General features: G+C 36.2%; 1 protein-coding gene across 1 annotated transcript; it reads right to left on the bottom strand.

Annotated features, from left to right (window-relative positions):
• Window positions 1–2756: 2756 nt before the first annotated feature.
• Window positions 2757–9738, bottom strand: LOC148586813 (uncharacterized). The gene is made up of 6 exons (XM_088514350.1): window positions 9373–9738; window positions 4965–4994; window positions 4772–4873; window positions 4187–4666; window positions 3004–3060; window positions 2757–2774 (listed from the first exon to the last, which is right to left on the bottom strand). The coding sequence occupies exons 1-6, from the start codon at window positions 9736–9738 to the stop codon at window positions 2757–2759; spliced, it is 1053 nt and encodes a 350-aa protein (XP_088370476.1).
• Window positions 9739–17809: the final 8071 nt, after the last annotated feature.

Below are 17809 nucleotides of genomic sequence, written 5' to 3' on the forward strand. Positions count from 1 at the left end.
CTACTTGGCCTTCCACTGGTATTAATATAAGTCACTAGTTCCAACACAAGGAGTCATCCTCTCATCAATATCATCGTCCTCACCAGTGAAATGTCATAAGTGGTGGATTCCTTTTGCCTCTCCTTAATCGCGGCCCTCCTCATCTTGGGTTTTTATTTTCGCCACCATCACTTATTTCTTGAGATGTAGCAAAGAATTAGACCAGAACAATGAAGACATTCAAACGATGAGAAATCGCGAACTCAAGTAAATGTAGTGGAGCCAGGAAGTTCTCCAAGTGAAGAAGAAGGCGTCACACGGCCAAGGGGCAAACCCTGTTGAACAAGTGAAGCGAAAGTTTTTTTGTTATACAGCCATGGTGTTGCTTTTAAGATTTAGTGGCATCATACTCTATGGCTGCCATGCACTCCACTGTGACACTTCCAATGATAAATGCATCAAACTTTGTTGATGTTGCATGATGGCTATCGAAAGCCCATGAACACGTATTTGTATTCTTGTATTCTTAGTGATTGTCAATTGGGGTTCTGTTGCAGGGGTTAAACTGTGTGATAAGCCTTTCTTGAGGCTTTTTGTGTGATGAATTATATGAATCAAAATAATAAGCAAATTTTAGTTTGTTGATTCTGAAACTGTGATCTAATCACTTTTTTTCTTTTGGAATGCAGCAATGGAACTTTTTTTTGCCGGCATACTTTGCAATTGTACCTCTATGATCTTGTGGTCTTGATTGAAAAAGTCACAATATTCAACGAATTAATTAGTTTATAATTATTTTTTAGAGAAATTTTTGGGGATATTGGGAAAATCACTCGTCAAGTTGATGATAATTTGGAGACATTTGCCCCTAAAAACCCACGTGCGACGCATGAGGGCCTTCTTCTGTTAGAGAAAATGGATTTTGTTAATGAGGCTACATTGACAATTTCATAAACTTGGTGGGGGTAAATTATCAATTTTTAGACATTGGAGGCAAAATAATAATAAAAAAAGGAGTTCAACTTCGAAAGGTAACATGTATTATTCTTTTTTTTTTTCTTTTTTTTTTCTTTTTTTTTAATTTTTTTAATTTCTTTTTAATTTTTTTTTAATTTTTTTTTTATTATTATTATTATTATTTTTTTATTTTTTTTTATTATTATTTTTTTTTTTATGCCTGCTTCCATGTGTTACTCTTGCTATCTTTGTGTTACTCTTCCATAGACAGCACCACGATTTTTAGTTGTTTATCATAAGAAAATTTTGGCATGTTATGTAATAGCTTTCACTTACTTTCCAAACTCTAAATGTTCTTTCAAGGTACATCTAAGTGATGAATGTGTACATGATTAAAGATTTCATGTATGCCCTTTGATTGGCTTCCTCAAGGAAAGTCTAGAAGATAATACATTTCCTCTTTGTATGGCCTTGTGTATTCCTTCATGTGAGGATATCGTGCGTCTATGAAGTTATATTTATCTATCTACATAAAATATAAGAATAATGAATAGAAGTGGTAGAAAAAAAAAATACATATTTATCATGTATACTTCATAATTGTTTTCCTTATTATATACAAATCTCTAGGTGGGTGTGAAATTGCAATTCCTCCTTTTGAATAGCTTCCAAAAAAATACATATATTATATGGAGTACCTTCCAATTTATCCCAAACAAAAGTGAAACACATTTGAAAATCACAAGTAGCCATAGCATTTTGAGTAGGAACCCTTTTTTCCACCAATATATGGTTTTTTATTTTTTTTATTTTTTTTTATATAGAGAAATTGTCATGGAACATAGGTTCCATCAATGGCGTCAATATATTCTTTGAAGAAATACTGCCAATACTGCACATATTTATGAATTTTGCTTGGAACATCTTTAAACTTTCTATTAGCTAGGTCAATAATGTCAACTACTGTTCTGCATGCACTTGTGAGGTTTGCAACCCACATTGAGAAAGTATAAAAAATAAGAGTACTTAATATATATAAATTGACCCAAGCTCATTAGCTTAAGCTTTTGGGCTAAAAGTGGTGTCCTAATATGTATATTAATTTAATCTTGTTTGACTCCCCTTAATGTTTTTCTCCACAACAATTGGTATCAGAGCTTATGGTTAGCTTCCGTTACTGCTGATATGAGTGTCTTCGTTTGACGTGTTTGGTTTGACTCCGGTAAAAAGAGTGGTTTCTCTTGAAGTACGTGTGACACTCTTGTGTGTGGAGTTTGGTCAATGTGGAAGAGACTCACAAGTGAGGAGAGATTTGTTGTGCATGTACTTGTGAGCACTACAAAAAACTAATTTTTTGTTGACTTACAATTTCTGACGTGTCAGATGGTCTGACGCGTCAAAAAATCCTCCTGACGGGTCAATTTTAACGTGTTTTAGGCATTACAGTTGTGGGTGTTAGAAATTTCTGACGTGTTAGATCCAACACGTCAGAAACTTCTGACGTGTTGGATTTAACACGTCAAAAAAATTTTCTGACGTGTAATTTTAACACATCAGAATTTTTTCTGACATGTCAAATGACACGTCAGAATTTTCTGATGTGTCAGAAAATTCCTAACGTGTCATGATCTCTGACACGTTAGGAATTTCTGACGTGTCATAAAAAGACACGTCAGAAAAATTGGTTATTTTTTTAATTTTTTTTCCTCCCCCTATATATTTTTTTAATTTTTTCAGGACTGTGCCCGAAAATTTGGATTACAATTAACCTGATATACAATTTATCCATCGATCCATGCAAATAATATACAATTTTTCCATCAATCACAAGTCATATCCTACAATTTTTCCATCAAATAACATAAGTCATATCCATTAACATCAATCACAAACTATCCACCAAAACTAACTTCAAGACACAAAAAATGGCATATATACCATGTGCGAATGGCCAACCACAAATAACATAATATACACCAATTTAACTATCTCTGTTATCATCAATAAAACTATCACAAATACAATTGCATCAACAAAGTAACTTATATATAAGTGTGAATAGCCAACCAGACGTTCAATGTTGATCATTGACATTGATAGCATCCTCTCCACGATGTCCATTACCTGCAAATGATAAAATAAACAATCACCAAACAATATTCACCAAACAAATGAAATCCACTAGCTGCAAATGATAATACAAACAATCATTGAGCAACGTCACGATGTAAAGTGAAAGAAAAATGCCCGAATATTCACCCAACTCAGTTGTTGATTCTTCCGCAGTAAATGATATAACAAAAATAGGTAAAACGTTGAAGTTAACAAAAAATTCATATAAAAAAGAAAAAAAAATTAAGTCAATATATATATATATTATATGCATGGTCACAGAACAATCAATGCTTTTGTTAAATTTATAGACATGAGAAGAAGAACTTCGTTTTTGCCATGGCAATTATGTGAGACATGGGAACTTTTTCTTTTTTCCATTGCAATTATAGAGCTTCCATATAGGTTATTAATGTTGGGGGTTCAATGGAAGAGATGATAAAGAACAAGGAAAAGCTCCCTCTCTAGAATTGAGTGTATTTATATCCATTTATATTTAGAGTTACAAAATTAAGTTTCTGAACAACTGTTCTAGATGATATTGATATGCATGTATTGCTTTGTGCCATGCAATTATATCCATTTATACATCCATGAATAACTCTATATAATTATTTCAACCAAGACTATTTCATACCAGACCAAATTAAAGCCAACAATTTGAAATATAAATATAATACATGTAGCATTTTGATAATCTTCCAGTAATATTTTGATTTGTTGAGGAGATTAACACATAGGAGTTTATATATATTCAAATCATGTTATATTAACTACTTAAAATTATGATATTCATCTAGTGTAGACTTGATCGTTTCATACTCTGACACAATCACATACACTAGATTCTTAATATTCTACAAGGACCATAGTGGTCTATCTCATAATACCAATAAACACTTCAAATGCAAAGCTCTAACCCACATCCACCACCAAACCAACCATGATATATAAACCAAATTCAACAGGATTTACAACATCATTAATTAATGGGAATGACTTCAACATATCCAAACTCTAAATTTAGAAGTTCACACACACACACACACATATATATATATATATATGGACAGTTCTAAACCTAAATTGACCATTAAAAAATGTCATTATCTGATCCACTGTCGACCGACGATCGCACCATCGCAAAGGGTGGGGACGCTCCGTCTGGTGCAGTTTGAAACCGCATCATTTCCTCGAGCTGGCGTAAACAGGTGTCAAACATTGCCTGACGTTCAGCCTCCTGTTGAGCTACCCGCGCATTGTTCTTAGCCATATGCTCCGCCACTTGTTGAGCTACCCGTGCATTGTTCTCGGCCAACAAGGCATCTATCTCTTCCTTGTGCTTTGCCCTCTCCGCCTCAAGCACTCTGTCAAGTGTTTCTTGTGATATCGTGGAGTGCCTGGTGTTTTCTGACCATGCCTGTGACAGTGTATAGTATGAGTGTATGTACCCCCGCACAGGCAGAATATTCAGTCTAGCCATCCGAACCCTACCAGCATACTCAAGCATATTTCCAAGCGCCTGTGTGAATGCATCGTTCGGCGCCCACCTGACCATTCCCTCTATGACGCTAGACGATGTTGCAGGGTCGGTGGGTATAAGCTCATTCATCCTTTCCTGTATGTCACATTAATTATTGGGTCAGTGGGTCATACAACTGTTAATCGCAAATAATTTATCAAATATATAAGCAAAACAACATATGAAAGGTGAGTAGCATACACATCTCTCCTTCACTATATCATTCGGATATGTACCGTCCTTCTTCGTGTGTGTGCGAATATAATTTTGTACACGAGTAGGATGAGTGCCCAAACGTATGGCCTGCCAATAAAATAGGACATACAGATATTTTTAAATATATCAAATGATAACATGTTTACATCTATAAGTATAGGGTAAATTATACACTGACCTCCTCATGTGTCACCCTGGCATAGCTCTTCGATCCGGTGCAATGTGGTATATCATTTAATGCTCGCAAGCTCTTCATTTTCGCCGCATAAGCCTACACAGTTAACACTTTTAATATGTTAATATTAACACAATTACAATTAATGACACTACACAAAATAAAGAGTTTAACTTATGACCTACCTTATTCTCCCGGCTACACCATCTCTTCAATTAGATCTCCAAGTCGACGGCATTGCACCTGGCGAGCGTTTCTCCCACCACTCTTGCCCGTACAATGGCCGGAGTATCTTCCTCCATAATGTCACAAACGTTTTTAATCTCGTGCCTCCAAGTCCGCAGCTTTTTGCCCATATCCCGAAATGCTTCATTCTTGACGGCTTTCAAGTTGCACTCAGGCAGGACGAAAAAGTATGCCTGCACAAGTCCAAAATTGGTAAATTAAAAAAAACTAAAATATGTGTATATGTGTATAGATATAAACACACATATATATGTGCAACTTAGAGCGTATATATACATATATACATTAGGAGTGTTTGACATAATATGCAATACATACCATCAAGGCGTCCTAAATATCCTCCTTGGTACGCTGCGGTACCTTCGTCCAATCGTCCGGTATTCGGACATAATTTTCGCTCCTTATTACGTCTCCGGTCATCCGTCTAAACCTCATGGCGCTAAAGTCAACGGGCTGCCATGATGCATTGTACTCCAGTATAATCCGTTTGCCGGTGGGGACTCCCGGCAGCCTGTGCGAGTCAAGAATGATAAATACCTCAATAATGGTGTTTCTATCTGAATCGGTACCTAACAAATTAAAAATTACCAATGTAAGTTATTTCGAATTCAATACGAACTAACAAGCAAATTAGACCTATATGCATGACATTCGAGCATATACACTTACTTTTAGTCCGGACCTGCCGAGGGCCTAACCCCTCGTTGGGAGCAAGGTCAGTGGGCTGCAGGTCATCTGTGGCCCGTGTCCCACCAGGCATGTCTTCACCAGAAGCTGAGCAACTTCTTGTTGCTTGCTGTCATCAAAGTGGTCTGGCGGAGACCCATGCAACATAGACTGCCGCATTAAGGACGAGCCCCTGCGTGCTCTTGTCCTCCCCCTAGTACTCATGGTACCCTATGAAAAACACTACAAACCCAATTAATTTCGTATACAATGTATGAAATATTCACTACCTTACATATGCATGACTCACATATTAAAAATAATATATATATATATATAAGATTTTACCCAATGCACAGCTTAATTAAGTGTGTTGATGTAATGTGCATGTAGTGAACAACTACCAATCAAAACATAAATATAAAACATTATATATATATATATATATATATATATTCAACTTTTATTCAATCACATACATTTTGGTTGGATCTAAGTTGTGTCTGACGTATTCAATATGATCCTGCAGATCATGATCAAAATTTCTGGTCAATAGGAGCGGCTCACACTCGTGGTAATTGGCACATGAATCTTGATCCCCTTCACCCTGACCAACGTCGTATATGTTTCCAGGTTTGGTCCTTACTGCGTAACCCCAATCTAGGCACCTATCATCTTGTACGTAAAATACCTGGTCAACTTGTGAAGTTAACACATACGGTTTATCAGTAACCAGCTCTCCCGTGTGGACAAGGTTTTTGAAGTTGACAAGTATTATGCCATACTCATTCACACCTGAACATAACGTACTTAGTCCAATCGTAGTACTCAATCTCAAGTACTTCCATTAACTTCCCGTAGTACTTTTTGCCATCAAGAGTTGGCACACACACCCCGCTGTTCTGAGTCCTCTTTTTGGCATCAAATGCAATAGTGCAAAACAGCTTGCCGTTAACCACATATCTATTGTATCTGACTGCTGCCTCCCTCAGCCCTCTATAATGCATTACCAATTTGTCACCAAGTTCCTTCCTGGATCGATTGTCCAATCGATAGACCTGTGAATATATTACGTACAATGGAAACGAACGATTAGTTGCTTTAGTTGATTTGAAAAACAGCACGCAAATATACTCCGACAATTGCTTTTGTTAAACATCACATCATTCTTACGTAGTCACGGTACCACTCGCAGAATAACTCATAATGTTGGGTTTCCAACTGATCCTCTGTTGTTTAACCCCTATTGCATGATCGCCTAAGCGCATCTATATGCATCCTACAATTCGAAATTATGTTAATTATAATTCAATACGAGCAATATTACAAGTTGATTGATTATACAATATGCCAGTGAAGGATCTCGACTTACGTCTGCAATTGAAGGAACTCGTCCGAGTTGAACATAATATACCAGTGAATCTGTGTCATTGTAATTCGGTTGAGTCGGACTTGTGTTCCATGTCCCTTTGAACCATCCGGATTTCTTTGTATCCTATTGTGAAAGGTTGGTGTGTTCTCTAAATATCTCGAACAGAACGTCACCAACTCAGTTGCTATGTAGCCCTTCGCAATGTAGCCCTCAGGAGCCACTTTGTTGCACACATTAAATTTGAATACTCCAAGGCTCCTAAATATGAACCAATACAATCAATCAGTTCAGTTAGTACTTGTGTTGTATTGGAGTGAAACCAAAAAATGCAAGAATATCCGTAAATAAATTTTACCTCTCTGCTGGATACATCCATCTATACTGTACTAGTCCACTGAGTCCATATTCACGGATAAGATGCACGACCACATGAACCATGCTAGTAAAAAAGCTGGGGGAAAAACCTGTTCCATCTTGCACAATGTGATACAGACGTCACCCTGTAGTCGGTCAATATCCTCTTGTGTCAATGTTGTTGAACATAGGCCCCTGAAGAATGTGGATATCTTAACAAGAGGTCTAACCACATTGCTTGGAAGTGATCAACGCAATGCAATAGGTAGAAGCTGCTACATCAGTACGTGACTGTCATGACCCTTTAACCCCGATATTGTACGGTCCTTAAGTCTTATACAACGAGAAATGTTCGAGGCATATCTGCCGGGCACCCTTACATTTCGTAGCACTTTCAAAAAATGTGTTTTATCATCCTTGGACATCGTGTGGGTAGCTTGCTGCATATAGGTCTTACCATCCTCGCCAGAAAATGGATGAAGTGTACGTCTCAAACCCATTTCTTGCAAATCTAAGCAGGTGGCAAGATTGTCCTTCTTTTCCCTGGAATGTCCAATATTATACCAAGTATGTTGTCCATCACATTTTTCTCAATGTGCATAACATCAAGATTGTACCATAATAAATTATCTTTCCAATACGGCAACCTAAAGAAAATACTTTTCTTCTTCCACACTACATTAGAAGTATTTGTCTTCTGCTTCTTTCCTTTTTCTTTGTCAGCCTGCCTTGACTGACCGGCATTCTCATCCCCAAACACCATCCCTTCTAATTGGCTCATGATTTCATCTCCACTTGGCACATCAAGGGCACATTCTAGTTCTATGTTGCCGACAAATGTTCTTTTGTTCTGCCTCCACGGATGATCCATGGGCAAGTATTGCCTGTGCCCTATATAACACCATTTATGGCCAAGTTTTAACCATTTTGACCTTGTCGAGTGCATACAGCAAGGACATGCCTTCTCATCCCTGGTACACCATCCAGACAAATCTGTGTATACGGGGAAGTCATTAATTGTCCATATCAACTGCGCTCGCATAACAAAATTATTTTTCTTTGAGACGTCATATGTGCGTACCCCTACATTCCATAGTTCTTGTAACTCCTCAATTAAGGGTTGAAGGTAGACATCTATATCCATTCCGGTAAACTTGGGCCCGGGATAGTCAATGATAGTATGAAAGACGTCTGTTTCATGCACATCCAAGGAGGCAAGTTGTAGGGCACAAGCATTACAGGCCAAGTGCTGTGAGATGTGCTCATGTTCCCAAATGGATTAAATCCATCCGAGGTTAGTCCGAGCCTTACATTCCTACTGTCCGCTGAAAACTGCAGATGTAAATTATCAAATGACTTCCATGCTTCGCCGTCGGCCGGATGCCTCAACACGCCATCCTTAGTACGGCCTTTTGCATGCCACCTTATAAAGCGTGCAGTATGCTCTGACATAAAAAACTTCTGTAATCGTGGTATGAGTGGAAACCACTGCAACACCTTCACCGGACGTTTCTTGCCCGACGATATGGGTTGACCATCCTCATCTAAATTGATTGCATCCATCCATTTAGATTTTCCACATACAGTACATGAATCCAACTCCTTATTGCCTTTCCAGAATAACATACAGTCATTACGGCATGCCGAAATTTTCTCATACCCGAGTCCCATGTCTCATAAAAACTTTTTCGCCTCATATGTATTAACTGGCAAAGTTTCATTACTCTCAGGCAGCAACTGATTGATGAACTCTAGGAAAGCCGAGAAAATCGTGTTACTAAGTCCACCAACGCACTTCAAGTTGTACAGGTGAACAGTCGCACTTAATTTGCTATGTTTTGTCCCAGTATGAAGTAGTTTTTCTGCCTTTTTAAGAAGGTCGTAATACTTTAGTGCGTCACCTTCAGCGGCTTCTTCGTTCACAATTTCGTCACCCCCTTGCACCACAACCTGAGGCTCACAATTGTCTTCCCTGACTACTTCGTGCATGCCAAATAAATCATGCAACATTCCATGCATGTCTCCACCCTGATTTGCACTTGCACCCGCATCTGAGGTCGGGCGATTGGAATTAGACCCTGTATCAGGACCCTGTACATGCTTTTCACCGTGATAGTACCATAGTGTGTATTCTGGCATCATTCCTTTTCCTCCTGTCAAGTGGTCGAATACGAAACCTGGCGGGTGACGCCGGTTATTTCGACAAATCTTACAAGGGCAATAGATGAATCCATCAGGGGTTCTACAATTACTAACTACAAACTCCACAAACAATCTACACCTGTCTCTGTATTCCCTCGTATCCCTAGACTTTGTCATCCAACTCTTGTCCATTTTTCTCTACGTACATAAATTAGGAATAAATATATAAGACTTAAAAAATATATATCTAATTTCAAGCATATGCATATATATAAACCTAAATATTGCAATCACATAAAAAATATAAACCTATATATTCTCATATAGGTTTAAATTGTTTATGTCCAAATATAATACATATTCATGCGTGTGTGTGTATATATATATATATGCATTTGTTATATATGGGGACCCTAAAATAAAATAGAACTAGGTTAGTTATTCAATTAACAAATATATCCAATATTCATGGATATGAATTTGTTATATAAGGGGATAGTACCAAAGTGTGTATTTATAATACTTACCTAATATAATTAATCTTGAAAAACCAAAAACAAAAAAAAAACAAATACTCGATCCAAATTTAAGCATTTTGTTTGGTGGAGACCCTAAACAAAATAATTTTAGCTAGGTTATTTTATAAGGTTGTTCTATAACATCTACCGAGCTAGGTTCGTTATGGGGACCCTAAATACAGTAAGTCTAGGTTAAATGTCACTCTTTGGCATTAGTAGGTGATGACATGCATGGGTCATACAACTCTTTTGTTTGGTTTATTTATTTATTTATTTTTATATGATATATATAAATGTTAAAAATTTTTTGAGTGTCTTGCAAATATTGTAAATGGTTTCTTAATATTTTTTGTTGGGATGTTTCTTGGGTTATTGACACATACATTAGATTAATTTCTTTCTTATTAATCAGAATTTTAAGAAAATTCTAATTCGTTTTTAGGTAATATTAATTTTAATGCGTTTTATTTCAACTTGAAAAATCTAAGTTCCTCAAACCAAAAGTTTAATCCTTTTTGGATGGATTTTTTTGTTTGAAAAAATATTTTATGTGGGATAGAATTAAGTAAAAATCGTATTGAATAATTTTTGCATGTGTTTAATTATGATTAGATTTGTTTTAAAAACTCAAAAGAAAAGTGTGAAAGAAAAAAATAGTCTAAAAAACAAAGTCATGACCTTTTACTTATTCATTTGGAGTCTCTTTAAGTTTGACAAGGTTTGAACGTTTGCCAACTCTTTTTCCCGTTAAATCCATGGAATTCGGATTGAATCCTCGCGTTGTGTCATGAATTTATAACTTACAAATTAATACGGGATCAATGTACATTTATGATGTTTGAATATTAATCATTCCTTTCAATATTAAGACTCATTATATTTTAATATTAATTAAACAAAGTCTTAAATTAAATCTCTATAATTATCACCACGTACTACACGTACTTAGAAGGTCAAATGATTGAAAGGAATGATTAAAATTGACATAATGTTCTATAAATTCTTTACTAATGTTCTATAAATTCTTTACTAATAAGCCAACTTTTTCAGGTAAACAAAACAAAAAAAAAAAACAAAAAAAACAAAAAAACAAAAAAAGAAGCCACATTTAAAAAACTATTTTATTTTGAAACAAAAACCTAGCTAGCATGAGAAACATCATTTTGCATGCATGTGCAAATACAACGTACAATAAGTAATAGATATACAAAAAAAATAAAACAAACACCTAAATTAAATGCTCAAAAATAGAACATCCAGTGCATTAACGAAACATCAGGCGGATTCATGACAAAATTAAACATAAATATAAAACAAAACAATATATATATATATACCTGCTGGAGATATGATATTGCCGGAGATGCTGAGGTGGGAGAACCGCCGGAGACGGTGACGAACAAGAGGTGGCCCGCCAGAGATGAGAGTGCGCTTGAGAGAGAGTGTGGTAGTTGCCGTTCCAAGTTGAGAGATAGAGCTGAGAGAGAGAGATTGGGAGATAAGGGAGCTGAGGAAGAGTGAGGGAGAGACGGACCGGAGCTGAGGGAGGAGCAGAAACGAAAGAAAAATGGGGGAGGGAGGGGTTCTAGACGGCCTGGGCGGGAGAGAAGAAAAAGTGGGGAGAGGGGGAGAGCTAAGGGAAAAAAGAAAGAAAATAATTAAGACGCATGGCACGATGGGACGGCCAGCAAGCGCTAGCCTTCCCAAGGCACGGATCCTGATGTGCCTTATGTGGCACGTCAGGAATTTTTGTGGCACGTCAAGATCCATTTAATATTTATTAATTAAATGGCTTCCATTAAATATTTTTTGGTTAATTAATTTATTAATGTTAAGTATCAAACTAATTAATTTGTTAGAAGAATATAATCAATTTATTTATTTCTTACTTAGCAAAAGTACTTCAAATCTGTGAGGGAGGTTAAAATTAACTCAATCTATATATAGGAGTCTCCTAATGAGGCCTTGATATATATTAATCTTAACCCAAATGTCATGGTTTTATTAATTACTTGATGTTGGATTCCATCACATGTGAAACTCCAACACTTGTTGAACGTATATAAGAACATAAAATTAAAACACAAGGCAAACAAAAAATATCGTTCAATACTTCAATGGAAGTCGAAGACATCATTCGGCTAGAAGAGCGTTTGAACGACATTAAAACACAAGTCAAACAGAATACATTAATGCATGCCCGATTAATTGACAATAGAAGCATAGTTCAAATGAGAGACAAATAGAGAGGTTTATAGGCATTTCAGTCATTGAACGCAAGGCAATTAAATAGAAAGCCATGCATTTCAAATGTATTGTGGAACCTGATGATTATATATATTGAAGTGTTTTAATTAAAAAAAAGAGTTTTATTTTTTCTTCCTTGCCTTTTTTCTATTGCTTCCACGTACTTCATCATAACAAAAGCAATCGATGTTATAACCAATTAATTAGCACATTCGGGTTTATTTGAGTCTATTTGGTCAAGAACCAAATTAAGTTGCCATTAATGGTAAAGATAGGTGCTAGCTAGTGATTACTGATAAACCTAGCTATATGGGTGGGTTTCAAAGTCCAATAATTATGAAAGTATCAAAGAGAAGCACCCAAGGGCTGAATGGTGAAAGCTGATTTGGTGTCGCTATATATATATATATATATATATATGCTATCCCAATTAAAGCATGCACGCTTTCTTGTTATGCATGGCTAACATTGAGAAATTGTCTTGTATTTTTAAATGTTGAAATGGGGTTATAAAGGGGAAGTAAAGTGTTTATTTTGTGGAAATATCATTGAATGTTGGGATTATATTATGTATTATTTATAAATATAATATAAATAAACAAGATATATATATATATATATATATATATATATATATATATATACATTATATTTACTGACGTGTTAAAGTGACACGTCAGGAATTCCTGACGTGCCACATAAGGCACGTCAAAAATTCCTGACGTGCCACATATGGCACGTCAGGATCCATTTAATATTTATTAATTAAGTGGCTTCCACTAAATATTTTTTGGTTAATTAATTTATTAATGTTAAGTCTCAAACTAATTAATTTGTTAGCAGAATATAATCAATTTATTTATTTCTTACTTTGCAGAAGTACTTCAAATATGCGGGGAAGGTTAAAATTAACTCAATCTATATATATAGGAGTCTCCAAGGGGGTGTTTAGCAAAAGGGATGACCCTGGCCTAAACACTGTTTTTGTCCTTTTCCTAATGTGAAATAACACTTTTGCCCTTCAGATGTTTCTCCCAAAATCTCTGCAGCTTCTCTTTTCCTCTTCTCTTTTCCTCCGGCTCTCTCTCCATCTCCGTGTCTTCTCCTTCACGAGTCAAGCTTCTCTCTCTTGCGAAAATAAAACCTCCCGTTTCACCCTCCAGCTCCAACTCCAATTCCCTCTCCCCATTCGTCACCTCTGTTCGCTAGACTCCTCTCCCCCTCCGCCACAACCTCCTCTCCATGGAGCCCTCATTGTCCCATCTCCTCCTCGCCGTCGCCAACTGCCAGGGACGCATCTGCATCCTCGATTTCTGCGCCCGATCCCCGCTTCTCTGGTTCAAGACCGACTCCGCATCGAAACCCGACATCAAGGACCTCTGCTGGGTCTAGGCTAGGCCCGACTCCTGTCTCCTCGCAGCCATCAACGGTCCCTCCACTCTCTCCCTCTACAACGCCTCCTCCGCCCGCTGCATCTTCCAATACGACGCCGCGCCCGAGTTCCTCTCCTGCCTCCACCGTGACCCCTTCGACTCCCGCCACTTCTGCGCCCTCAGCCTCAAGGGCTTCCTCTTATCCGTCAAGGTGCTGGGCGAGACTGAAGACGATATTGTCCTCAAGGAGCTACAGATCCCCACCGACGATATTGTCTAGTTGTTGAAGCTAATGCCTAAAGCCTCAGAGGCAGAGCCCAACAATACACCAATCCCTCACTTCTTAGTCACACAAAAAAAATCAAAAAGTGAAGGAACTCACGCAGGGGAGGGACACTATTTCGGTGCTTTGGGGATTTTCAAGGGAAAAAAAATCAAAAAGTTGAGGATCTCACGCAGGGGAGGTGGGGGACGCCCGATATGTGCTTTGGGGATTTTCGGGGAAAAAAACTCAAAAAATTTGCAGAGAAAGTTAAGGGCAATATGGGGATAATGTATGAAATATTGATGGTCAACTAGTCAAAAGATGAACAGTATCTAGGACAAGGCTGTTGCCAAACGAAGCCCAAATGAGGCCTTGATATATATTAATCTTAACCCAAATGTCATGGTTTTATTAATTACTTGATGTTGGATTCCATCACATGTGAAACTCCAACACTTGTTGAATGTATATAAGAACATAAAATTAAAACACAAGGCAAACAAAATGCATCGTTCAATACTTCAATGGAAGTCGAAGACATCATTCGGCTAGAAGAGCGTTTGAACGACATTAAAACACAAGTCAAACCGAATACATTAATGCATGTCCGAATTGACGATAGAAGCATACATAGTTCAAATGAGAGACAAACAGAGACGTTTATAGGCATTTCAGTCATTGAACGCAAGGCAATTAAATAGAAAGCCATGCATTTCAAATGTGATGGTTATATATTGAAGTGTTTTAATTAAAAAAAGAGTTTTATTTTTTCTTCCCTGTCTTTTTTCTATTGGTTCCACTTCATCATAACAAAAGCAATCGATGTTATAACCAATTAATCAGCACATTCAGGTTTGTTTGAGTCTATTTGGTCAAGAACCAAATTAAGCTGCCATTAATGGTAAAGATAGGTGCTAGCTAGTGATTACTGATAAACCTAGCTACATGGGTGGGTTTCAAAGTCCAGTAATTATGCAAGTATCAAAGAGAAGCACCCAAAGGCTAAATGGTGAAAGCTGGTTTGGTGTTGCTATATATATATGCTATCCAAATTAAAGCATGCACGCTTTCTTGTTATGCATGATTAACAGTCAGAAATTGTCTTGTATATTTGAATGTTGAAATGGGGTTATAAAGGGGAAGTAGATTAAAGTGTTTGTTTTGTAGAAATATCATTGAATGTTGGGATCATATTATATATTATTTATAAATATAATATAAATAAACTATATATATATATATTGATGTGGCAATTTGACACGTCAATAAATTATTGATGTGTCAAAGTGACACGTCAATATTTACTGACGTGTCACTTTGACACGTCAATAATTGTTGACATGTCAACATTTATTGACGTGCCACTTTGACAGGTCAATAATTTATTGACATGTCAATTTGACACGTCAATAATTTATTGACGTGTCTAACTTACCACGTCAATAAATATTAAATTATTAAGTTATTTATATAAGATGCAGTAAATTTAATTTGAATTCAAATTTCTTGACGTGTCAATAGTAAATCCTGACATGTTATATTCAACACATCAGGAAATATTGACGTGCCACTTTTGGCACGTCAAAAAAAAAATTGTTGACGTGCCAGTTTCGGCACGTCAACATTTACTGACATGGCAAAAAATGAATACTGTTTGCCATGTCAAAAGATGGCCGGTTTTTTATAGTGTAGGTTTGTGTCCTACATTGAGAAAGTATAAAGAATAAGAGAACTTAATATACATAAGTTGACCCAAGCCCATTAGCTTAGGCTTTTGGGCTAAAAGTGGAGTCCTAATATGTATATTAATTTACTCTTGTTTGACTCCCCTTAATGTTTCTCTCTCCAACAACTACCATGCTTGAAATGAGCATTAATACATGAGTAAAATGTCTATAATTGTTTCTCTTGAATGTTGAAAACTTGCTTACACTATTCTAGTCCCAAAATCATGGCTAAAGCAATTAAAAAAAAAAAAAAAATACCCACCAATTCTTTGATAGTCATGTTCCTAAAACCTCTTAAAGTATTGAGGAAAATTCACTTTACCCTCTTGAAGTTTCAGGAGTTTTTCAATTCGAACCCCAATGTTTAAAAATTGGCAACGTACTCCCTAAGTGTTTCAAAAATTTTCAATTCTGACCTTCTGTTAGTAATTTCTGTCTAATTGGACGGAAATCATCCCACGTGCGTCTCACGTGGGATTTTGATGTCCTCTATTCTGATTTTACCCTCATTAAAACCTATAAAATTACGTAATTACCCTCATTAAAACCTATGAAATTAAGGGTAATTACGTAATTTCATAGGTTTTAATGACGGCAAAATTGGAATAGAGGGCATCAAAATCCCATGTGAGACGCACGTGAGATGATTTCCGTCTAATTAAACGGAAATTAGTAACGGAGAGTCTAAATTGAAAATTTTTGAAACATTAGGGGGTACATTGTCAATTTTTAAACATTGGGGTTCGAATTAAAAAACCCCTGAAACTTCAGGGGGTAAGTGAATTTAACCCTAAATTATTATATCGATCTTTCTTTCAATTTTTTTTGCACAAGTTAAGGAATACATGTTTTTACATCCTAAAATTTTGTTTGCATCTATGAGTATTACCTTGTAGAATCTCTATAACCCACTTATAACCCGTTTTGGGAGAGATCCTACAAGGTTCCTTTTCAAGAAATTTTGTGTAATAGTCCACGACAACAATTACTCCTACAACGGTTAGAATATAGATATCATTTCCATTTCCATTTTCTTCTTCAAGATAATTACTATCGCTTGTATCTTCTTGAGTGCTATAATCACTACAGTCCATATCTATTAAAAAAAAAAAAAAACATTAAAAGAAAACACAAAATGAATATGTAATAATAGAAAACAAGCATCATTTTAAAAACAATATATAATTTGTCAAAAGCAGCATTACAACCCTAAAAATTATTGAACGCATAATAATAATAAAAAAAAAAAATGAACAACGTACAATCAGATAAATCCTTACAACCTTTCATTACAAAAAAAATTAAAAAGTAACAACTTGAAAAAAGAATAGCATTATTCCACGCTTCGACAATTGATTTCTCTACTTCCCAATCACTTGATGAAGTCAATATGAAGCCATGGCTCCTTAATTGTCAGGAACATCTCTTTATATAATCGCATAAAACCCTAGCCATGTCCGGACGACATCATATGTCCAGACGCTGCCATAAAAATCCTAAACTGAATTTAGGTTTTGAAATTTACTTTTCTTAGTTTATTAAAGGGCTTCATAACATAATTTTTAGAGAGATGAGACAAAAGTCATTTCATACTTTAAGCCTAGACTTTTGATTTGTTTGTGAGCCAAGAGCAATATCTTTGTTGTGAGCTTCTATTCATAAATCTCTTGGAGTTGATTTTGATCAAACCACACCTTTCACCATCAACATTCTTTCAGCCTTATTGGAGTTCTAGTAAAGAAGATCAAATAGAATAATTGTTTAGAGGTTTTGGAAGAACTATTATAGTAGTGGGCTAGTGATTCACTAGTTCGGTACAAGGAAGTGTCATCTACAAATGTTTTGATGTAAAATTCTCATTCTTATATAGTGGACTAGTTTATTGGATTTGGTTGTCCCTCAATGTCTTACTTTGAAGAGTTCCTCAAAAGGTTTCAC

The sequence above is a fragment of the Corylus avellana genome, chromosome 3, assembly GCF_965113065.1.
Source record: "Corylus avellana chromosome 3, dhCorAvel1.hap1.2, whole genome shotgun sequence".
NCBI classification, from domain to species: Eukaryota; Viridiplantae; Streptophyta; class Magnoliopsida; order Fagales; family Betulaceae; genus Corylus; species Corylus avellana.